At 38.0% G+C, this 19,027-nt stretch overlaps 2 protein-coding genes across 2 annotated transcripts; one reads left to right on the top strand and one right to left on the bottom strand.

Moving 5' to 3' along the window:
* The first annotated feature begins 84 nt into the window (after positions 1 to 84).
* LOC121770661 (exosome complex component RRP45A-like) lies at positions 85 to 4,740 on the top strand. Its single transcript, XM_042167423.1, has 9 exons — positions 85 to 433; positions 964 to 1,173; positions 1,360 to 1,455; positions 1,556 to 1,670; positions 1,902 to 1,982; positions 2,087 to 2,275; positions 2,399 to 2,616; positions 3,155 to 3,213; positions 4,042 to 4,740. Exons 1-9 carry the CDS (start codon positions 297 to 299, stop codon positions 4,257 to 4,259), a joined length of 1,323 nt encoding a protein of 440 aa, XP_042023357.1. The 5' UTR covers positions 85 to 296; the 3' UTR covers positions 4,260 to 4,740.
* Positions 4,741 to 8,542: 3,802 nt separating this feature from the next.
* Positions 8,543 to 10,451, bottom strand: LOC121772167 (protein HAIKU1-like). Its single transcript, XM_042169163.1, has one exon. The coding sequence runs from the start codon at positions 9,962 to 9,964 to the stop codon at positions 8,954 to 8,956; it is 1,011 nt and encodes a 336-aa protein (XP_042025097.1). The 5' UTR covers positions 9,965 to 10,451; the 3' UTR covers positions 8,543 to 8,953.
* Between the last annotated feature and the right edge of the window lie 8,576 nt (positions 10,452 to 19,027).

Raw genomic sequence — 19,027 nt, 5'->3', positions numbered from 1 at the left:
CTGGGTGATTTAACGAAATCTGGCCCACTTATACAGCATATCTTTCAAAAAGGCCCAATAGTATTGATATTACACTAAATTTGACCCATCTCTCTCGGGCCTTCTTCCCCTAAACCCTAAATCTCAGATCCTTTTCTACTTGTCAAAATTTCCGGTTAAACTCACTAATCGACCACAACTACGACCGCATCAGCCCCTTTTCTTCTTAATTCTCGGCCGCCCGAGCCAGCTCCCCGCTGCTGCCTCCGTGAATTTCAATTCTCTTGCCGAAGAAATTAACCAAGTACTCACATGCTATGGAGCAGCGGTTGGCCAATTCGTGGCGGATGACCGTCAATGAGAAGAACTTCATTCAAACAGCACTGCTCTCTGACCTCCGAATCGACGGCCGTGGCCCTTTTGATTACCGGAACCTAACTATTCAGTTCGGAAGGTAAGACGTTATCTTCGATTTTACCAAAGTAGATATTTTTACTTGTGATTGTATTTGGCTACAACTATATATCTTAGTTTCATCTTGTTTATAGGAGAAAGATACAGATAGGCTAATCGTGTTGTTTACCCTGTGATAAATCACTAACTATGGAAAACTAGAGCTTTATATTTTCACCATTATGAGCTTTTATCACTCCTTTTTCTCTTTTTTTATCGCTGGCATCTCTTTGACAGTTTGTTCGTTGCTTGAAGAATGGTTAAACTTAAGGATAGTTGTTGTAGTTTTTTTGTAAATTTTCATGATAAGGTTCATTGATGCTTGGACTTTCTTAAGCAGCGAATGTGTTTGACCACTTATAGATAACTATATTTGATGTTGAAATGCATAAAATTTGAGTTGTTGTTTCTTAAATACCATGTAGTTCTCTCTGTGCTCTTCAATTTTAATTTAAATTATGTTTATGATTTAGAGATAATTGTGGTTGTGTGGGTTGAAATAAGATTATCAACTTTTTGGTGTCTGAACAGTGAAGATGGCTCACCAGAAGTCCAGCTGGGCCAGACTCGAGTAATGGGGTTTGTAACATCACAACTAGTGCAACCTTACCGTGATCGCCCTAATGAAGGTACTCTTGCCATATTTACTGAGTTCTCGCCAATGGCAGATCCTTCTTTTGAAATTGGTCGTCCTGGTGAATCTGCTGTTGAGTTGGGACGGATAGTTGATCGTGGGTTAAGGTAATTTTATAGCTCAGCAGTTTTCATTAAATTGCTTTTCTAGGATAACACTTTGCTTATCTAGTGAAGACTTGAACTTAATCATCTGGAGCTTTTCAATGAAGCATAAATGATTTCTATAGGACTAGGAGAGAGCGTAAAATTTGATATGATGTTTCATGCTGAAACATGAAATGTGTTTCACAGGGAAAGCAGGGCCATTGACACTGAATCACTTTGTGTCGTTGCTGGGAAATGGGTGTGGTCCATCCGTATTGATCTTCACATTCTAGACAATGGCGGGTAAGCCGTACATCTATGCCTTATTCAAATAGAGGTCCTACGTGCTTCTGCTGGCCATCATAGACTATTTATTTGGCATCTCTGTTTTCCTTGAAAATAGGAATCTTGTTGATGCTGCAAATATTGCAGCCTTGGCTGCGCTCTTGACATTCAGAAGGCCAGAGTGCACACTGGGAGGGGAAGATGGTCAGGAAGTTATAATACATCCACCAGAAGTTTGTTCTCTCCCCTTTATAGATGATCTCTAAATATTTTGTGCCCCCAACTATTTGCAATTTTGTCCTGCTAGCGCGTAGCGTGTTTTATTTAGGGCATGCAATAAATTTGTTTTTAAGTCAATAGCTTTGTCACCTTGCCCCTCTTAATATAAAAGGGGAGTTTTGGTGGTGTGTAAAAAGCTAGAAAATAGATATTGAACTTCAAATTTTGTTTTTGTGCTATGGCAGGTCAGGGAACCCTTAGCATTGATTGTACACCATCTCCCAATAGCAGTAACATTTGCATTTATTGGTAATGAGAGCAGAGTGGTAAGCTTATCATGAACATAAATTTTTCCCCTGAGTTCACATGTTTGTTGTCTCACATTTGATAGTTAGATTTCTGACAGACTACTTCCCACATATGTTGCTAGATTATTGACCCATCACACTTTGAAGAAGCTGTTATGGGTGGAAAACTGACTGCTACTTTGAACACAAATGGTGATGTCTGTGCTATTCAAAAAGCTGGAGGAGAAGGTGTAATGCAAAGCATTGTTATGCAATGCTTGTGGATAGCATCGGTGAAGGCTGCTGATATTACTGGCAAAATTAAAAAAGCTGTCAGTACACATGCTTCAGCAGTTGCTGGCACTTAACTAAGTTTATTCTTTTGTTTCTATCTCATAATGTATTATATAACCTGGCTTAGTGAAATATTTTGCAATTATTTATTGGTTCTGCAGGTTGAATCATATAAAACAAAAAGAGATTTGAAAAAAATCAAAAGACACCCTGAATCAGTAGATATCAGCAATATATCAAAGGACATGGAGAAGTCCAAACTGGAACTAGAGAAAGGTCAACGTGATGACATGGAAATTGAGGGCCACTCATCAAAGAAAGATGAAAGCAGTTTGAAACACCGCAAACATAAAGCCGTCATTAGTGGACCTTCTAGTTGGTAAATACTTATTCTTCTGACTTTTTCAGTAAAGGAAATTGTTCTTACTATGAAAAGCCTTTTTATGATAAGTTATTATTTTTATGAGTTTGTGTGTGCGTGTTTATTTGATCTTAATACGTGTACATATGTTTCACTTTACAATGAACTGGATATTTTGTTTGCACGTGCAATTTTTTTTATCGTGGAATACATCAATCATGGTCTGAGAAGTAGTATTACTGATATGATTATGGGAATCTCCTTCATTGCTCTTTATGATAATATGTAGTCCAGGCTGTATGTATATGTACAGGATATAGGTTAGTTGACATCTTATGTTTGTCATGCTACTAAATTAATAATCCCAATAAATTTTACACCAATTGAATGGATGCCTGCACGTACAGCAAAATCGTCAAATTATTTAATTTGCTTGTCTATTTATTGTTGCTATTAAGGAATCTATGCATCTAAGTCTTCAAAATACATCACCATATGCTTGGTCTGAAATATTAATAGCAGACATGTTCTTGATGTATATTTTTTGTGCTTGCAGGGATCCATACTCAAAGATTGCAGATGCTGATGAATTGAAAGCAAGTCTAGCTTCACGAGGTATTCTATTGGTAGTTCTGTCATCTTTGTGTTTTTTTCCATAGACCAAGTTGACAAATGATGACATAGGCACATAATCATTCACAACCTCTCCACAAAATTTCAAGCTACAACATAAACTGTCAAAAGATCTTAGGATGATGAATCTTTTATTAACAGTTTGTGCATTTGATGAAAGGAGTGATGAAACTCTATTATTAGCTCTGAAAGTTTGATAGTAAATCAAATTATTTCAAGATCTGTCTTGCATTTACTTTTTTATTGCTCTTACTTTTAAATATTGGCACTCTAGGTTTTAGACTCTAACAAATAAGAATTCCCTAGTATGAATTCTTGCTGGTTTGTAATTCTCTTCCTGATGCCATCTTACTCCCTCCCAGAAGGAGTTGCTCTTGATCGATCTTTTGTTCAATGAATATATTTTCATGTCATTTGTGTCATATTTCTTGTTGTTCAGAAGTACATGATTTTTCTTATATTCGGACACCAAGTGCCTCAGCCTCTAAAATCGACTATATCTGATTCTTAATCATTTAGTCCCTCGGTTTTATTCCTTCAATTGTTTGTGGTTCTATATTTTCAGATTCTGGTAATTGTTATTATGTAGTTTTGATAGATTCATATTTTCAACCGGGCATGAGCCAACTCTTAGATGCTTCCAATCTACTTGTTTCACAAGAACAAGTCTCCGTCCTTAATTGATATTCATATTACTTTCCAGCATATTTAAGCATGTGCACTATATGGATTTAGATCCATAGAAGCTCAGATCTATTTGGTTTCTGCTAGTTCTGTAGATAGAGAAATAAATCATTTCATATCTTGCAGCCGTAGCAACACCAAATCTGAAGATGGATGTAATGCCACCTGAAAAGCAACAGTTGAATGTAAAGGATGAATCCCATAGAGATGCAGATCCTTCACCTCCGTTATTGGTGGCAGCTGAAGCTAGAGAGGAGAAAAACAAAGGCAAGACATTATTGGACGCTGTGAAACCTAAGCATAAGAGAAAGAAGAAGAATGCATCAAATTCTAATGGAAGTTAAAACAATGGGTTTCTAAAGTGTTTATGCATTTCCCTTTTGACTTGGTGGATGCAGTCTTGAGATCTTCTACATAAGATCAAAACTTCATGTAGCATACTCCCGAAAAGGTTCTCCAATGATAATCTATGGCGCTAAGACATGCTACCCTTAGCAGCATCCAGAAAGGAAGTTGCCATTGTTCTTCCCATGGCTTAACTGCTAATGATTTGATGACGAGGTTGTCGACTTGTAGTGTATCATTTGCTTTCTGGAACTGGAACTGGAACTAACAGCAACTTCTCCTCTGATATCTGGTTAACATTATGGCTCGCGTAGGATTGGGCTACATAGTTAGGTTTTATGAAGAATTTGTGCTTTTTAGATCAGTTTTCATGAGCAGATATGGACTGCTCATGAAAAGCTTGGCATGCGCATGTCGACACTTTTCTAACTATTTTAACAAAGTAAAAAGTTGATCAATGATTATTATAATTTCAACGAACTTTGTTTAAAACTAATTAAAATTTATTCAAAATACTACTATAAATTACTAGTACTATATCCTGTTTGAGACTTGAGTAGAGGAATGGTGAGTGCCTGAGTGGTGGGGGATTGAATTATACGATTGGGTATTCTAAACAGAAATCGAAATCGAAATCGACACACTTTCGTTTACTGTCAAAAAAGAAAATTGTAATACAATTTTCGAGGATATAGTAAATTTTAGTAGCAATAATTATTTTAACCTGACCATGAAAATAATTAAATAATACAATAATGAATAAATTCTACTCATACTATACATTTCCAATGTATCATAATTCTATTTAATACTTCCCTTGTTCCATAAAAACAAATACTAGTACTGTTATCATTTTCGTCCATTCCATAAAAAAAACTATTATAGAGTATATTTAGTAAGCATTTTCTTTTTAATGAGATGAACCTCATATTTTACTAATTATAACCCACCCTTTTTTTCCACCTTTCTCTAATTTTATTAATCAGACCTTAAAATTCATTTTATCTCAAAAGTGTTTTTAATGAGACGAGGGGTGGTTAATTTCTTAATTCCCACTTCCTTTTCTGGAAACTGGTATCACTGTACAAAGAAATAGGAGTAAGACAAGAAAATCTTTCCCATCATCTAGAATATTGTCTTATCTTGCCAACACATCCAAAAACTTTTCTTCATGTCAAACTTTGATTTTTTCGTTTTCATTTTCTGACTGCATCCAAACTTTTTTTTGTTACTGATGCAATATTTGTTAGAGATCAGTTGAAGAAGCAATCAACCGATCAAGAGAGATTAGTTGAAGAAGCAATCAACCGATCAAGTGAAAGCTCACGTGACATCAATTGAAGCACGAGATTCATTCAAGGCTGGATGTACTGAACTTAAAACCATCCGGGAATTGGTTGCTACGAGTGCAGCTGGAATGCAGGACCACCAAAGATCGTACAGAGACGTGGTGGCACAAGGAAGAGTGAAGCAAATTTGATTATCCTTTCAGGTTAAACTTTTTTTTATAAATTAACTCCTATATAAAGGAAGAAATTACAAATAAACTCCTATACTATAGATAGTAGGAAATTATAACTGATATCAAGAGAGCTCGAACTCGGCACCTCATGCAATAATGTCTAAGCCCATTGCCGCTAAGACAAAGGCTCTGGACGATTAAGAGGTTAAACTTAGATTAAAGATTAGTTCTAGATTGTTCGAATGCAGTGTATAATTATGGAATGTTGTTTGGATAGAATTAAGTAATGAATACACTGCTCTATCCCTTTCTATTATGAGTAATCCAGCTATACACTTTCTTCTACATGAATTCTTGTGTTTCCTTTCATGGTATCAGAGCGGACCCAAGTCGATGATGTATTTTATCTCTTTATCTCTTATCTTGCCTACCCACGTGATGGAAGTCCGATGTGTCATTCCGGCCCACACGTGAGGTGGCGTGTTTTTAAATTCTTAATATCTTGTCCCACATCGACTTGGTAATGATCCTAGCTCACCTATAAAAGTATGGATAACCCTCTCCCTTATAAGGCCTTTTAAGAGGTGAGTGACTCATTTCCTAGTGTGTCTTAGTTTGCAAAAGATAACCATGTATTCTTTGAGTTTCATCCTACTTTCTGTTTTGTCAAGGATCAATGCACCAAGGAAATCGTCCTCAAGGGAACCCTTGACAATGGTCTCTATCAGTTTCTTGTTCATCACTCCCCAATCAAGAGAAGCAGTAGCTCTAGTTTTCCTTCCAATCAAGAGTCCAAACCACCAGTTGTTTACTCTGCAAGTCTGCAACTTCCCATTTCTAGCAGTAGTTCTAGCTCAGATCCCGGTCTAGATATTGCCTTGTGGCACAATAGACTCGGACATCCTACTCTAGACATTGTAAAACTTTCTTTGAATAGTTGTAATATCCCTTTTATTTCAATGAAAAATTCTTCCCTCTGCCATCCATGTTGTGTATCTAAAGCTCACAAATTATCATACACTCTCTCAGAAACTGTTTTCAATTCTCTACTTGAGTTGATTCATAGTGATCTTTGGGGTCCATCACCTATCATGTCCAGAAATGGCTTCTCATATTATGTTTCTTTCATAGATCATCACACTAGATACACATGGATATATCTCTTGAAACACAAAAGTGATATCTATTATGTTTTTAAACAATTCAAATCAATGGTTGAAAACCTATGTAATACCAGAATCAAGTCCTTGCACTCTGATTGGGGTGGTGAATTTAAAGGCCTAACTTCCTTTCTTAACGAATGTGGCATAGCTCATAGAATCTCCTGTCCTTATACACCACAACAAAATGACTTGACAGAACGGAAACATAGGCACATTGTTGAAACTGGCCTTGCTCTCTTGGCTCAATCTTCTCTTCCTCCTAAGTTTTGGGATGATGCATTTCTCACAGTTGTTCATCTCATTATTCTAATGCCTTCAAAAGTCATCAAAAACATTTCTCCGTTTGAAAAAGTTCACTCAAAGAAGCCTGACTATCTACTTTGAGAGCTATAAACTAGATTTCAGGCATGTTAGAGCTACCTTCTTAGGGTACAGCTCATCTCATAAAGGATACAAGGCATTGCGCCCTGATGGAAAAGTTATCATCACAAGAGACATTGTTTTTGATGAGTTAGCCTTTCCTTTTCAGTCTTCATTTGAAAAATTTGGAGTTGCTCCTTTATCTGCCTAGGAATTATTTCCTATTCTTCCCACTCCTGTTCTTGTTCTAGACATTCCCCTTCCTCCTCCACCTAACTCCCCCATCAGATTCTGACTCTTCTTTCCCAGAAATCCCTACTCAGTCTCCCAATGCAGCTTCATCTGATCATATAGTTCCTACTTCCTCTTCTGACTCTTCAGCTATACAAAGCTCCCCTCCCTCAGATACTGATCCTCCTACCACCACAGCTACTTCAAAGCATCATATGACTACTAGAGCCAAAGCTGGGATTTTCAAGCCCAAAATTTATTCCATATCTCTGTCTCCAAATCTTCTTCCTAGGTCTGCCCTAGAAGCTATTTTGATTCCTATTTGGAAAGCTGCAATGTTGGCTTAATTCTTGGCTTTTCTCAAGAACAAGACATGGGTTCTTACTACTTTGCTTCCGGGCAAAAATCTTATTGGTTGTACTTGGATCTTCAAATTGAAGTTTCATCTTTCTGGTGCTATTGCAAGACATAAAGCAAGACTTGTTGCTCAGGGTTTTTCTCAACAACCTGGTTTTAATTTCAATGAGATTTTTAGCCCAGTTGTTAAACCTACGACAATCAGATTAATCCTCAGTTTGGCTATCTCCCTCAGTTGGACTATAACTCATTTGGATGTCAATAATGCTTTCTTAAATAGTGAGTTAGAAGAGGATATCTATATGAAACAACCTTTTGGATTTGAGCAAGGAGACCCTCAATTGGTTTGTAAACTCAAGAAAGCAATCTATGGTCTTAAACAAGCTAGACCGTTTCCACGCTCAGCTCAAAGCAGATAACTTTGAAACAGTCTACCATTTGACCAAAATCTAGAAGAAAATTCCCCTTCCTATTCTTATCATTACTATAATAGGAACCAGTTAGGTCTTGCAATGACAAAGCATCAACCATAAAATGAAGTGTGCATTTTAGAGCCAACATTTTATCCCTCTGCCTAACTGTATTCTTGAATAACTTAGCATACACATTTTTCAATAACCATAAATGGCACATTCACAACTGCAAAGCATGGTTTGACAACTTGACCAACTCCACACATGTTAGATGTTTACTTAAAATCAAAACATGGTTATGGAAAAATTGAAATGGCAATTGAACATATAGATGAAATAATAAAGTGTACATGAGGCAACCTACATAACTTTGCAAATTCTACAACACTATCTGCTTATCTACTGCAGCTTCATCTAAACACTAGAGTTGGCTTTGGAATCTCTACTCAATCATCTAAAGACTAGACAGTAGCTGTTACATAGTTTGCAATACAAAGAAGACAAAGTTGTGTGAGCAAATAAAAACAAAAAAAAAAGTAAAGAGGAAGAGTACAAAGGCTTGAAACATTTTCAAGATCAACTCTTGTATTGCAGTTCACATCATGATCCCTGAAGGAGAAGCACTGAAATAGGAGATTGAACCTGCTTGAAGAAGGTCATGAAATCCATCTAAACTTGAAGCTTGCGCTCGAGTCTCGACTAAACCGTTATTGGTTCCTCCATCTTGGACTGGGTACAGGGAAGAAACCCGAAGGGGAAAAAGGAAATCCATAGCCAGGGGAGGGAGGTGGATGAGGTCCGGGACCTAAAATTCCAGACAGGCCCATAGAAGAGAAGGAGAAATTGGGTGAGATCGGGGGAAAGTCAAACCCTGGAGAAAGCAACGGATAAGGTGATCTCGGAGACAACAAGTTTACAAAGCCTGTAGGCGAAGGTAAGAGGAACTGCAAAGTTGGAGAGGGTAAAAGGGACGGAGGGCCGTTTGCCCTTGGTGAAGGAAGAGGGGGCATTGGCCCATTCATACGAGGCGATGGAAGAAGGGGTGGAGGACCATTGAAACGAGGGGATGGGAGATTCGTGGGAGGTCCATTTCCTCTTGGAGGCATGGCCGGGTTAGGAAATGCATGAGGCTGAGGTAGATTTTGTGCAGGAACTTGATGCTGCATATGGCCTTGTGGGTAAGGGTGGGGTTGCCTGGGACCCGAATCTATGATCGAGTTTTGAAGGTATCTCATGTAGGCAGAAATGGGAGACTCGGCAGTGTTTCCCCATACATCAGGAGGAGGGGAAGGTAGCAACATGTTGGGGGAGCGTTGATCAAACTGGGCCGGGGGCGGAGGTCTCCCTAGGTTATTCGGGTAAGGCATGGGGCCTTGTGCAGGCATTCGCATTGGGCCCTGAGGATGAAAGGGGAGCTGAGGCCTGCCGGTCGAAGCCAGAGGTGGGGGACGGACTCTCTGTAACCGGTTATTGGGGGGTTTCGGGTGGGTTTGGGGAGGCCTAGGAGGCTGGTCGCGTAATGGCGAACCAGTGAGCTGCTGAACTACATCGCGAAAATCGTTCTTGTTGATATTGTAGACTTGGGGTTGAGGCTGCTGCCTTCCAGCAGCACTAGCAAAATTAGGCTGATGCAAGGGGCTTTTCTTGATGTTTTTCCCAATCTTGTTCACACCTAAATGATCCGTTTGCCTATTCGAAGGTGGCTGATTTGGATCCATTTTTTCAAGACTAAAAACTCCACCTTTTCTCAGCAAAAACCTAGCTACTACTTCTTCAACAAAAAACCCCCAATTTCAGTAATCAAATAATTCCAAAACCTCAATCACAAATTCAAAAATCTCGATTCTTCCACCGACAAAGCAAAATCCCTAGATCTTCTTGTCAAACCTCAAACCCAAGAAGCCCTAACAAGACAGATAAACCCTGAATCGATCCTCCAGAACCTTGATTCTTCCACCACAGAGAAACAAAATGACAACTTTCCTTGTTCGGACCTCAAAAAACTCTCAACTCCTCAATCTTTCCCTCAAATCCCAAGATAAAAAGGAACGGACTTTATAGAAATGGAAAACAAAAAAAAAGGAAAGGAAATTGAGACCTTGAGCTGCGGGCGAATGGTGTGGAGCACGAGCAATTTCTCGCCTGCAGCTGAAGAAGCGCCGGTGAAACCTTTTGGTTGGTCAACGCGAATGGAAGAACTGATTAAATTAAGAGAGTTTTATTGAGAATTGAAGGCAGCGGAGACAAACATGCCTAGGGATGAGCAAAAAAACCAGAAACCGAATATCCGAATCAAATCGAAAATTCAAAATTTGGATCGATTTTTCGGTTCGGTTCAGTTTTAAAATTTGAAAAATTTCGGTTTTTTATTTTTCGGTTCGCGTTAAAATAATAACCATAATGATATTTTTTCAGCATGCATAGAATGATACTTTTAATCTATAAAATGATATTCTATTTTATAAAATGATATATTTCGTCCATAAAATGATAGGTTATTAGGTTATCACCATATTTGTTATCATATGATCACATCCTTTATATATATATAGGGGTGCATTATAATGATAACCCCAATTTCCGTAATAACCCTATAACTAAATCTGGACCACACATTTTTAAAATCACGTGGTCTAGATTCAAACTTAAATTTACTTCATAAAAAAAAGCACGGGGGTAAATATGTTATTTCGCTAATGATAAAATTTACGTATCCAAATTTCGCTCATTTAATTTCTGAATTTCGCTCATTTTATCAGTTAGTCAAAAGTATCATTTTATCAACTCAGAGTATCATTCTATCCGACAAAACTATCATTCTATGCAATAAACCTAACATATATCATTTTATCATTTTATCAGTCAATCAAAAGTATCATTTTATCAACTCAGAGTATCATTCTATCCGGCAAAACTATCATTCTATGCAATAAACCTATCATTTTATCATTTTATCAGTCAGTCAAAAGTATCATTTTATCAACTCAGAGTATCATTCTATCCGGCAAAACTATCATTATATACAATAAACCTATCATTTTATCATTTTATCAGTCAGTCAAAAGTATCATTTTATCAACTCAGAGTATCATTCTATCCGGCAAAACTATCATTCTATGCAATAAACCTAATATAATCGGCACAATACATAATATACAAACCTACAAAGCAGTAAACGTATCATCTTATCAACTCAGAGTATCATTTTTATAAGGTTACTGTCATTTTATCCGCTTAGATTATCATTTTATCAGGTAAAAGTATCATTTTATTAAACAAAAATGTCATTTTATACACCAAAAATACCTATCATTCTATCGACTGAAAGTATCATTATACCCGGCAAAACTATCATTCTATCGGCTGAAAGTATCATTCTATCCGGCAAAACTATCATTTTATGCAGTAAACCTAACATTTATAAGCTAAAAGTATCATTTTATCAACTCAGAGTACCATTCTATCTGGAAAAACTATCATTTTTATAAGGTTTCTGTAATTTTATCCGCTTAGATTATCATTTTATCAGGTAAAAGTATCATTTTATTAAACAAAAATGTCATTTTATACACCAAAAATACCTATCATTCTATCGGCTGAAAGTATCATTCTATCCGGCAAAACTATCATTTTATGCAGTAAACCTAACATTTATAAGCTAAAAGTATCATTTTATCAACTCAGAATATCATTCTATCCGGCAAAACTATCATTCTATGCAATAAACCTATCATTTTATCATTTTATCATTTTATCAGTCAGTCAAAAGTATCATTTTATCAACTCAGAGTATCATTCTATCCGGCAAAACTATCATTCTATGCAATAAACCTATCATTTTATCATTTTATCATTTTACGTGATATTTGCCGAAATTCAGAAATTAAATGAGGGAAATGACAGTTTTACCCCCGCGCTTTTTTTTATGAAGTAAATCTAAGTTTGAATCTCAAAACTATCATTCTATGCAATAAACCTATCATTTTATCAATTTATCATTTTACGTGATATTTGGCAAAATTCAGAAATTAAATGAGAGAAATGACAGTTTTACCCCCGCGTTTTTTTTATGAAGTAAATCTAAGTTTGAATCTCAACCGCATGATTAGAAATATGTGTGGTCCAGATTTGATTATAGGGTTATTACGATATTTAGGGGTTATCATATGATCACGACTCTATATATATATATATAAGGATGTATGTTAGGGTTTGTATACTAGAAATCACCTTTCGAGTGATTGAATACTGTAAAACTCTAATAATTATTTTCCAATGAATGCAACAGATTATTTTTGTCATAATGTTGTTATGTTTTACATTTAATGGATGTTTATTGCATATTTAAATGTATAAGCGAACATAACATAAGTCTAAGTCTTTGTTCTAGTAGACCGGTAGTGGGCTGCGCTCAATTTAAGGTACGCGGTCAGTTCTGAACAAAGAAAATAAGAATTTCACAACCCAGATAGACCTAGACTACCTATCGTGAAAGGTTGCAATGTTAGTCCGATTATTTCTAAGCCTTATTGAAATATGATGACGTTGGTGTGGTATAGCACTGAATGGATCTAACAGCAAGACGAGTCTTTATGCTATCTACTGAAAGACGAGGTCTTGATAATTAATTTCTTAATCAATGTACATTAGCATTGAGCATACGATATTGAGTATCTACTACTTTGACTTACCAAAGGTGCGGGTTTTTTGTCACCCAACGATCCAGGTATATTGGGTAGTGGTGATCATTGTCTAGCGGTGCTAGGATTGCTATTATGTTGAATCGTGCGAGAGGAGAGTCGCGTTTGATAACATCCACAAGAGGAGCTCGAAATAATGTTTTATTATTCGGAACCTAGCTAGTTGGAGTTTAATTACTCTATGAATAATAAATAAGAGTTTCTTGCTAAGTCCACTCTTGGAGAATAAAATATGTTAATTAATTAAGTTCATAGTAGACATTAATTAATTAATGGATGTTTCTATCTTAAGCGCGGGAAATGGATTAAACAAATAAAAGGAAACTCGGAATACTTGTAATTTCGGATTTGGAAAGACAGTGCAATATTAATTCTGTAGTGGCTGCTTGTAATATTCCAATATAAGCTTATATTAAATTGTGGGTTCAATTTAATTAGTAAAAAGCTAATTGGGTGAGGCCATGTCCAAATTCTTCCTTAGATCCCTGACTGAGCCCAATATGTAACTTTATAAATAGGAGAATAAAGGAGACAAAAAATACAATTGTAAAAGCAAGAATTTTCGTCCCCCTCTAGATATAGAGAGAATTCGAAAACTGCTCCCTCCGTGAGCTGAGTTCTATCTTCGTTATTCGAGTCCTAGTATTCTGGTGAGATTTGCCCACACAAATATCAGCATACAGTCCGGGACACCAGTCAGAAGATCAGAGATCGAGTACTGAAGATCTTCACGTGGAGACGGAGCAAGCCATCATCGATTCTTGATTGAATCAACGAGGTAAATTGGCTAATTCCATAGTAAGCATATTTTAGGGATTTTATTTGCTAAAGCATGTTTTAATTCAAGTTATGAGCATGATACATGTGATAATTACGCAAATAGAATTTGTCTAAATAATATGCTAAATAGATCAAATTTATGTGATCGGATCTCATGCACGTTTCCGCTGCAAACCCCTTCAATTGGTATCAGAGCCAGTCTTTGGCTCTGATTATTTGGATTTAAATTTCGCGAAATTCATGTATGCATGTATTATTTGATTTCGAAGCATGTTCTTGGTGTTTTGTTTAATTTATTATGCATGATGAACTCAAAGAACTATCGAATCAAAGAACTTGAATTACTCGATCATACGAGACATGCGATCCGTCGGCGCTCGCGCCGAGACGGATTGCACCACGCGCGATCGTGAAATAGGGTTGTCGATTGAGTGGGAGCCGAGGGATCGCGATCACGGGGCGACGCTCAGTCGAGCGTGGGCTCGAGCGCAACGCCGGCCGAGACCGCAAACCCCAGGCGGCCCCCGGGCCAAGGCCGACGTGAAGGCTGGCACGGAGTGGTGGTTCGTCCGAGAACCACCGAGACACCTGGCGCCGAGAGTTGGAACCCTAGGCGGAAGGAAAGGGGGTCGGAGCTGGCCGAGAGCGGGCGCGCCACCGTGCGCGCCGCTGGCCGAGAGCTCGCGCCACCCCGACGGTTCGGATGGCCGAGAGGCGCCCGCCTGGCCGAGAAGCGTCGACACCCGATGGATCGACGCGCCGAGACGGGCGGGGCGCACCTGGCCGAGAGGAGCGGCACCGACGTGCGCGCTCCTGGCCTAGAGGTTGCGACACCCGACGAGCCAGGCGGCCGAGGCACTGGCGCGCCACCGGCGCGCCACGGCCGAGACGCTTCATGCATCGTGATCTGACGACGAACTCGTCGGATTTTCATCGTTTATCGTTCGTGCGAATCTCGTGCGATGAGATAACGATGAAGGATTATTTTAATGATTATTTAAATATTTTATTATAAGATATCATTAAAATATTATTATTTAATGGAAATAAAATCTTTTTGGAAGGTTTACCTAGTTTTTAGGAATATTTTTATTATTATCTATATCTATGGAAATAAATAATTTTATTTTATTCCTAGATGATATGGATGAGAATAATTTAATAGTTTCCTAATATTTATCTAGATTTTAGGAATATTTTTATTATTATCTATATCTATGGTAATAAATAATATTATTTTATTCCTAGATGATATGGATGAGAATAATTTAATAGTTTCATAATACTTATATATCTAGAATCCTAATTAAGATAGATATGTATGAATACATTAAATAATAAATCTTCTCTTCCTAATCTTAAACATGGAAATAATTTGAATTTAATTTTTCATGTCTTATTAAGAATTAAATAATTTAATTATTTTAGATATATCTTATAGTAGACATGAATAAGAATTAAATACTGGAACATTATTTTCTTAATGGAAGACGCCAACTATAAATAAAGGTTTCAATTATCCAGCATATTAAATACCAACAGAATTTAATTAAGCCTTAATCTGCCTCAAGGCTAAGGATAATTGAATAAAAACCATAACCCAAAATATCTAAGCTGTAATTACGAACTCAACGTTTGTATATGGTCTCCACCAATTGGTCTGTAATTTATGAAGCTGTTTCCAATATTATCGCCACCTGCACTGTGGGGACAATAATCCTAGGAAATAGCGAGTTCATAAGGCGGACTTCTCAAATGTAAATAGTATGAACTAGAATGTGGTTTCCAATATTATCGTCACCTGCACTGTGGGGACAATAATCCTAAGAAACTACGAGATTCAGAAGTTCACACAGAATTTATGAGATAGCTTGATCTTGTTAGCAGCGCATGAGCATTGTTATGGGAGTGTGTTGTAGAAATGAGACTCTGTAATGCTAAAGAGGTGGTATTGCTTAGGCAACATTAGGCGGCCATGCCACTCTGTGGTCTCTGGACTATTCGTCGGTGTTGTGACCAGTAAAAATTGTAAAATTTTAATGCGTATTAACTTCCTCTAGAGGATACAAAATTTTAATTTTACTATTGTAAGATTTTGAAAAGTTTTATGGTTAATCTAATCAAACTTCTTACATAAGTTTATGACAAATGGTAAATATTCTGTGTTGCAGTGCAAATCAAATCGTCAATATGTCGTTCAATCCTCTTTCTGCAATTCTTAAAGAAGACAAACTCGAGGACCAAAATTACATAGAATGGAAACAAAATCTGGACATCGTTCTCACAGCAGATGAGTACATCTTTGTACTCACAACCCCGCGACCTCCAGTGCCACCAGCTAACGCTGCGGCAGGAGTCAGAGATGCACACAGACGGTGGCATAAGACGAATGAGATGGCTAAGTGCTATATGTTGGCATCTATGTCATCAGTACTCAAGCATCAACATTCAGCCATGGAAACTGCCGCCGAGATCATGCAGAATCTCAAGAATCTTTTTGGTACTCAGAATCGAACGGCTAAGTCTCAAGCCTTTCGGAGTATCATGTCGAAGACTATGAAGGAAGGCTTGTCTTTGAGGGACCATGTCCTCGAGATGATTGGCCACCTCAACCAAATTGAGGTCTTGGGAGGGACGATCGATCCCGAGTCCCAGGTGACTATTATCCTTCAAAGTCTTCCCCCTAGCTTCCAGCAGTTCAAGCTCAACTTCGAGATGAACAAAAGGAACTACACCTTGACAGAGCTGTTGACTGAACTTCAGTCGGCAGAGGACCTTATGGTCCAGGCTAAGGCGACCATGGTGACTTCGGCGCCTCGTTCCTCTGGCTTCAAGCCTAGCGCAGGAAAAAGGCAGGCACCGAACTCAAGACCAGCCAAGATAGCTAAGGGAAAGAAGAAGAAGAGGGAAAACAAGAAGCCCATGGGGAAGTGTTTCAAGTGCGGAGAGAAGGGGCATTGGAAGCCAGATTGTCCTAAAAAGGGCAAGGCTACAGGTATGCACCAAGCTTTAGTAGTCGAGTCATGTTTGGCTTCGAAGTCTACTTGCACTTGGGTTATTGACACTGGAGCCACTGATCATATTTGTTTTGATCCTGACTTAATGCAGGTGACAAGACAGCTACGTGATCGTGTGATCGAGGTCCAGCTGGGCGACGCTACAAAAGTGGCGGCCGTAGCAGTGGGAGACATTTATTTGCGTTTTAGTAGTGATAGATTTTTGATTTTGAAGAATGTTTTGTTGATACCTTCTTTTAAAGTGGCGGATCTCATGCACGCTTCCGCTGCGAACCCCTTCAATGTATTCATTTCCTTTTTCCATATTTCCTCCTTTTTCCTTCTTGATCTTAGCCGTTTATTTCCTCCATCCTATGGCCTAAAATATTGGCAAATATTGGCTTTAACCATTACATTTTATTCAATTAAAATTCGAAAAAGGCTAAAGTAGGTAATCACTAAAATGGTGGTTATGGAAACTTCCATAATTTCCTCCTTTGAAGATCTTGCCGTTTTTTTTAATTCTCACATGTTCCAGACGGGATTCTCCATGTAATCCATCTCTGCAATCCATCTTTTGCAATTTTTCTTTGAGCATGTATTTCGTGTATTGTGATATCATGGAAACTTCCTTGTTTTCCTCCATTGAAGATCTTCACGGTTTTTTTTCTTTTCACAAATTGAACAGATTGCTCAATTCCTTCACCGCATCCGATAGCGCACCCCACTCCCACAATTGATCCGAATACGCCGCCGCCAGGAGCGAGCCCGTGACCACGCTATGCGCCGCCGCCTGCGACTGCAAACCCCTGAAATCCGCTACCAAATTCGGCGCATTAGCCGGATTGTAGTGGTCAATCGACGATGCGTAATTATGAACGAGTTTGTAGAGATCGTTAATCGCGTTGGAGTTTAATGCGTTGGAGTTTTTTTAACTGATATACATAATCTACATATTGTATAGTATAATGTGTAGTTTAGTTTCTGTAATGCATTATATGTGATATGTAATGAACATTTATTTTGACCCGTTTAATTTAACTTATGCCGTGTTTCGATGTTTGTCGCACGTTTCTTGTTTCCCTAAGGGTTTAACAAGCCTAGGGGCTAAGGTGTAGTATGTTCTAAGTCTAACAAACGTTGTCCAAATACACGAGCTGCAGTAATTCATCTGGGGTTGCACATGCATAGCGCGTAGGCATTTTTTAAAACAGATATACATACTGTACATATTATATAGTATAATGCGCAGTTTAGTTTCTGTAATGCATTATTTGTGATATGTAATGAACATTTATCCTGACCCGTTTAATTTAAGTTGTGTCGTGTTTCGATGTTTGGTTCACATTTCTTGTTTTCCCTAAGGGTTTAACAAGCCTAGGGGCTAGGCTGTAGTATGTTCTAAGTCTAACAAACGTTGTCCAAATACACGAGCTGCAGTAATTCATCTGGGGTTGCACATGCATAGCGCGTAGGCATATTTTAAAACAGATATACAGAATGTACATATTGTGTAGTATATTGCGGAGTTTTAGTTTCTGTGATGCATTATTTGTGATCTGTAATGAACATTTATCCTGCCCCGTTTAATTTAAGTTGTTCTGTAATTCGATGTTTGGCGCACGTTTCTTGTTTTCCCTAAGGGTTTAACAAGCCCAGGGGCTAGGGTGTAGTGTGTTCTAAGTGTAAAAAACGTTGTCCAATACACGAGCTGTAGTAATTCATCTCGGGTTGCAGATGCATAGCGCGTATGTATTTTTAAAAACAGATATACATAATGTACATTTTTGTATAGTATAATGCGTAGTTTAGTTTCTGTAATGCATTTTTTGGGATATGTAATGAACATTAATCCTGCCCCGTTTAATTTAGGTTGTTCCGTGTTTCGATGTTTGGCGCACGTTTCTTGTTTTTCCCTAAGGGTTTAACAAGCCCAGAGGCTAGGGTCTAGTATGTACACATTAATAACAACGTTAACAAAGACCATTAGTTTGAGTTATAAAACTAGTGTTTTGTTATAATAGCGGCTATGGACTAATGTTGACTGATTTACGTAATGTGCATATTATGTAAGAGACGAGTGCCCTTTCTTCCTCTAGGGTTCTTCGGTTCACCCTGATCTCCAGCCGTACTTGGGCCACCTCGGCCAATCGTCGACCGCTTCGTCGATGTACATATTATGTAAGAGACGAGTGCACTTTTTGCAAGTGCTACCGGAATTACATCGTCGACCGCTTCGTCGATGTCGAGTCTTAGCTGCTTCTCTGATATGGAACAAACAACATAAAACATCAGAAAATTATCA

This window comes from Salvia splendens, chromosome 16, assembly GCF_004379255.2.
Source record: "Salvia splendens isolate huo1 chromosome 16, SspV2, whole genome shotgun sequence".
Taxonomy (NCBI): Eukaryota; Viridiplantae; Streptophyta; class Magnoliopsida; order Lamiales; family Lamiaceae; genus Salvia; species Salvia splendens.
The sequence above is the reverse complement of the archived record's forward strand: the minus strand, read 5'-3'. Positions and strand labels throughout refer to the sequence as shown.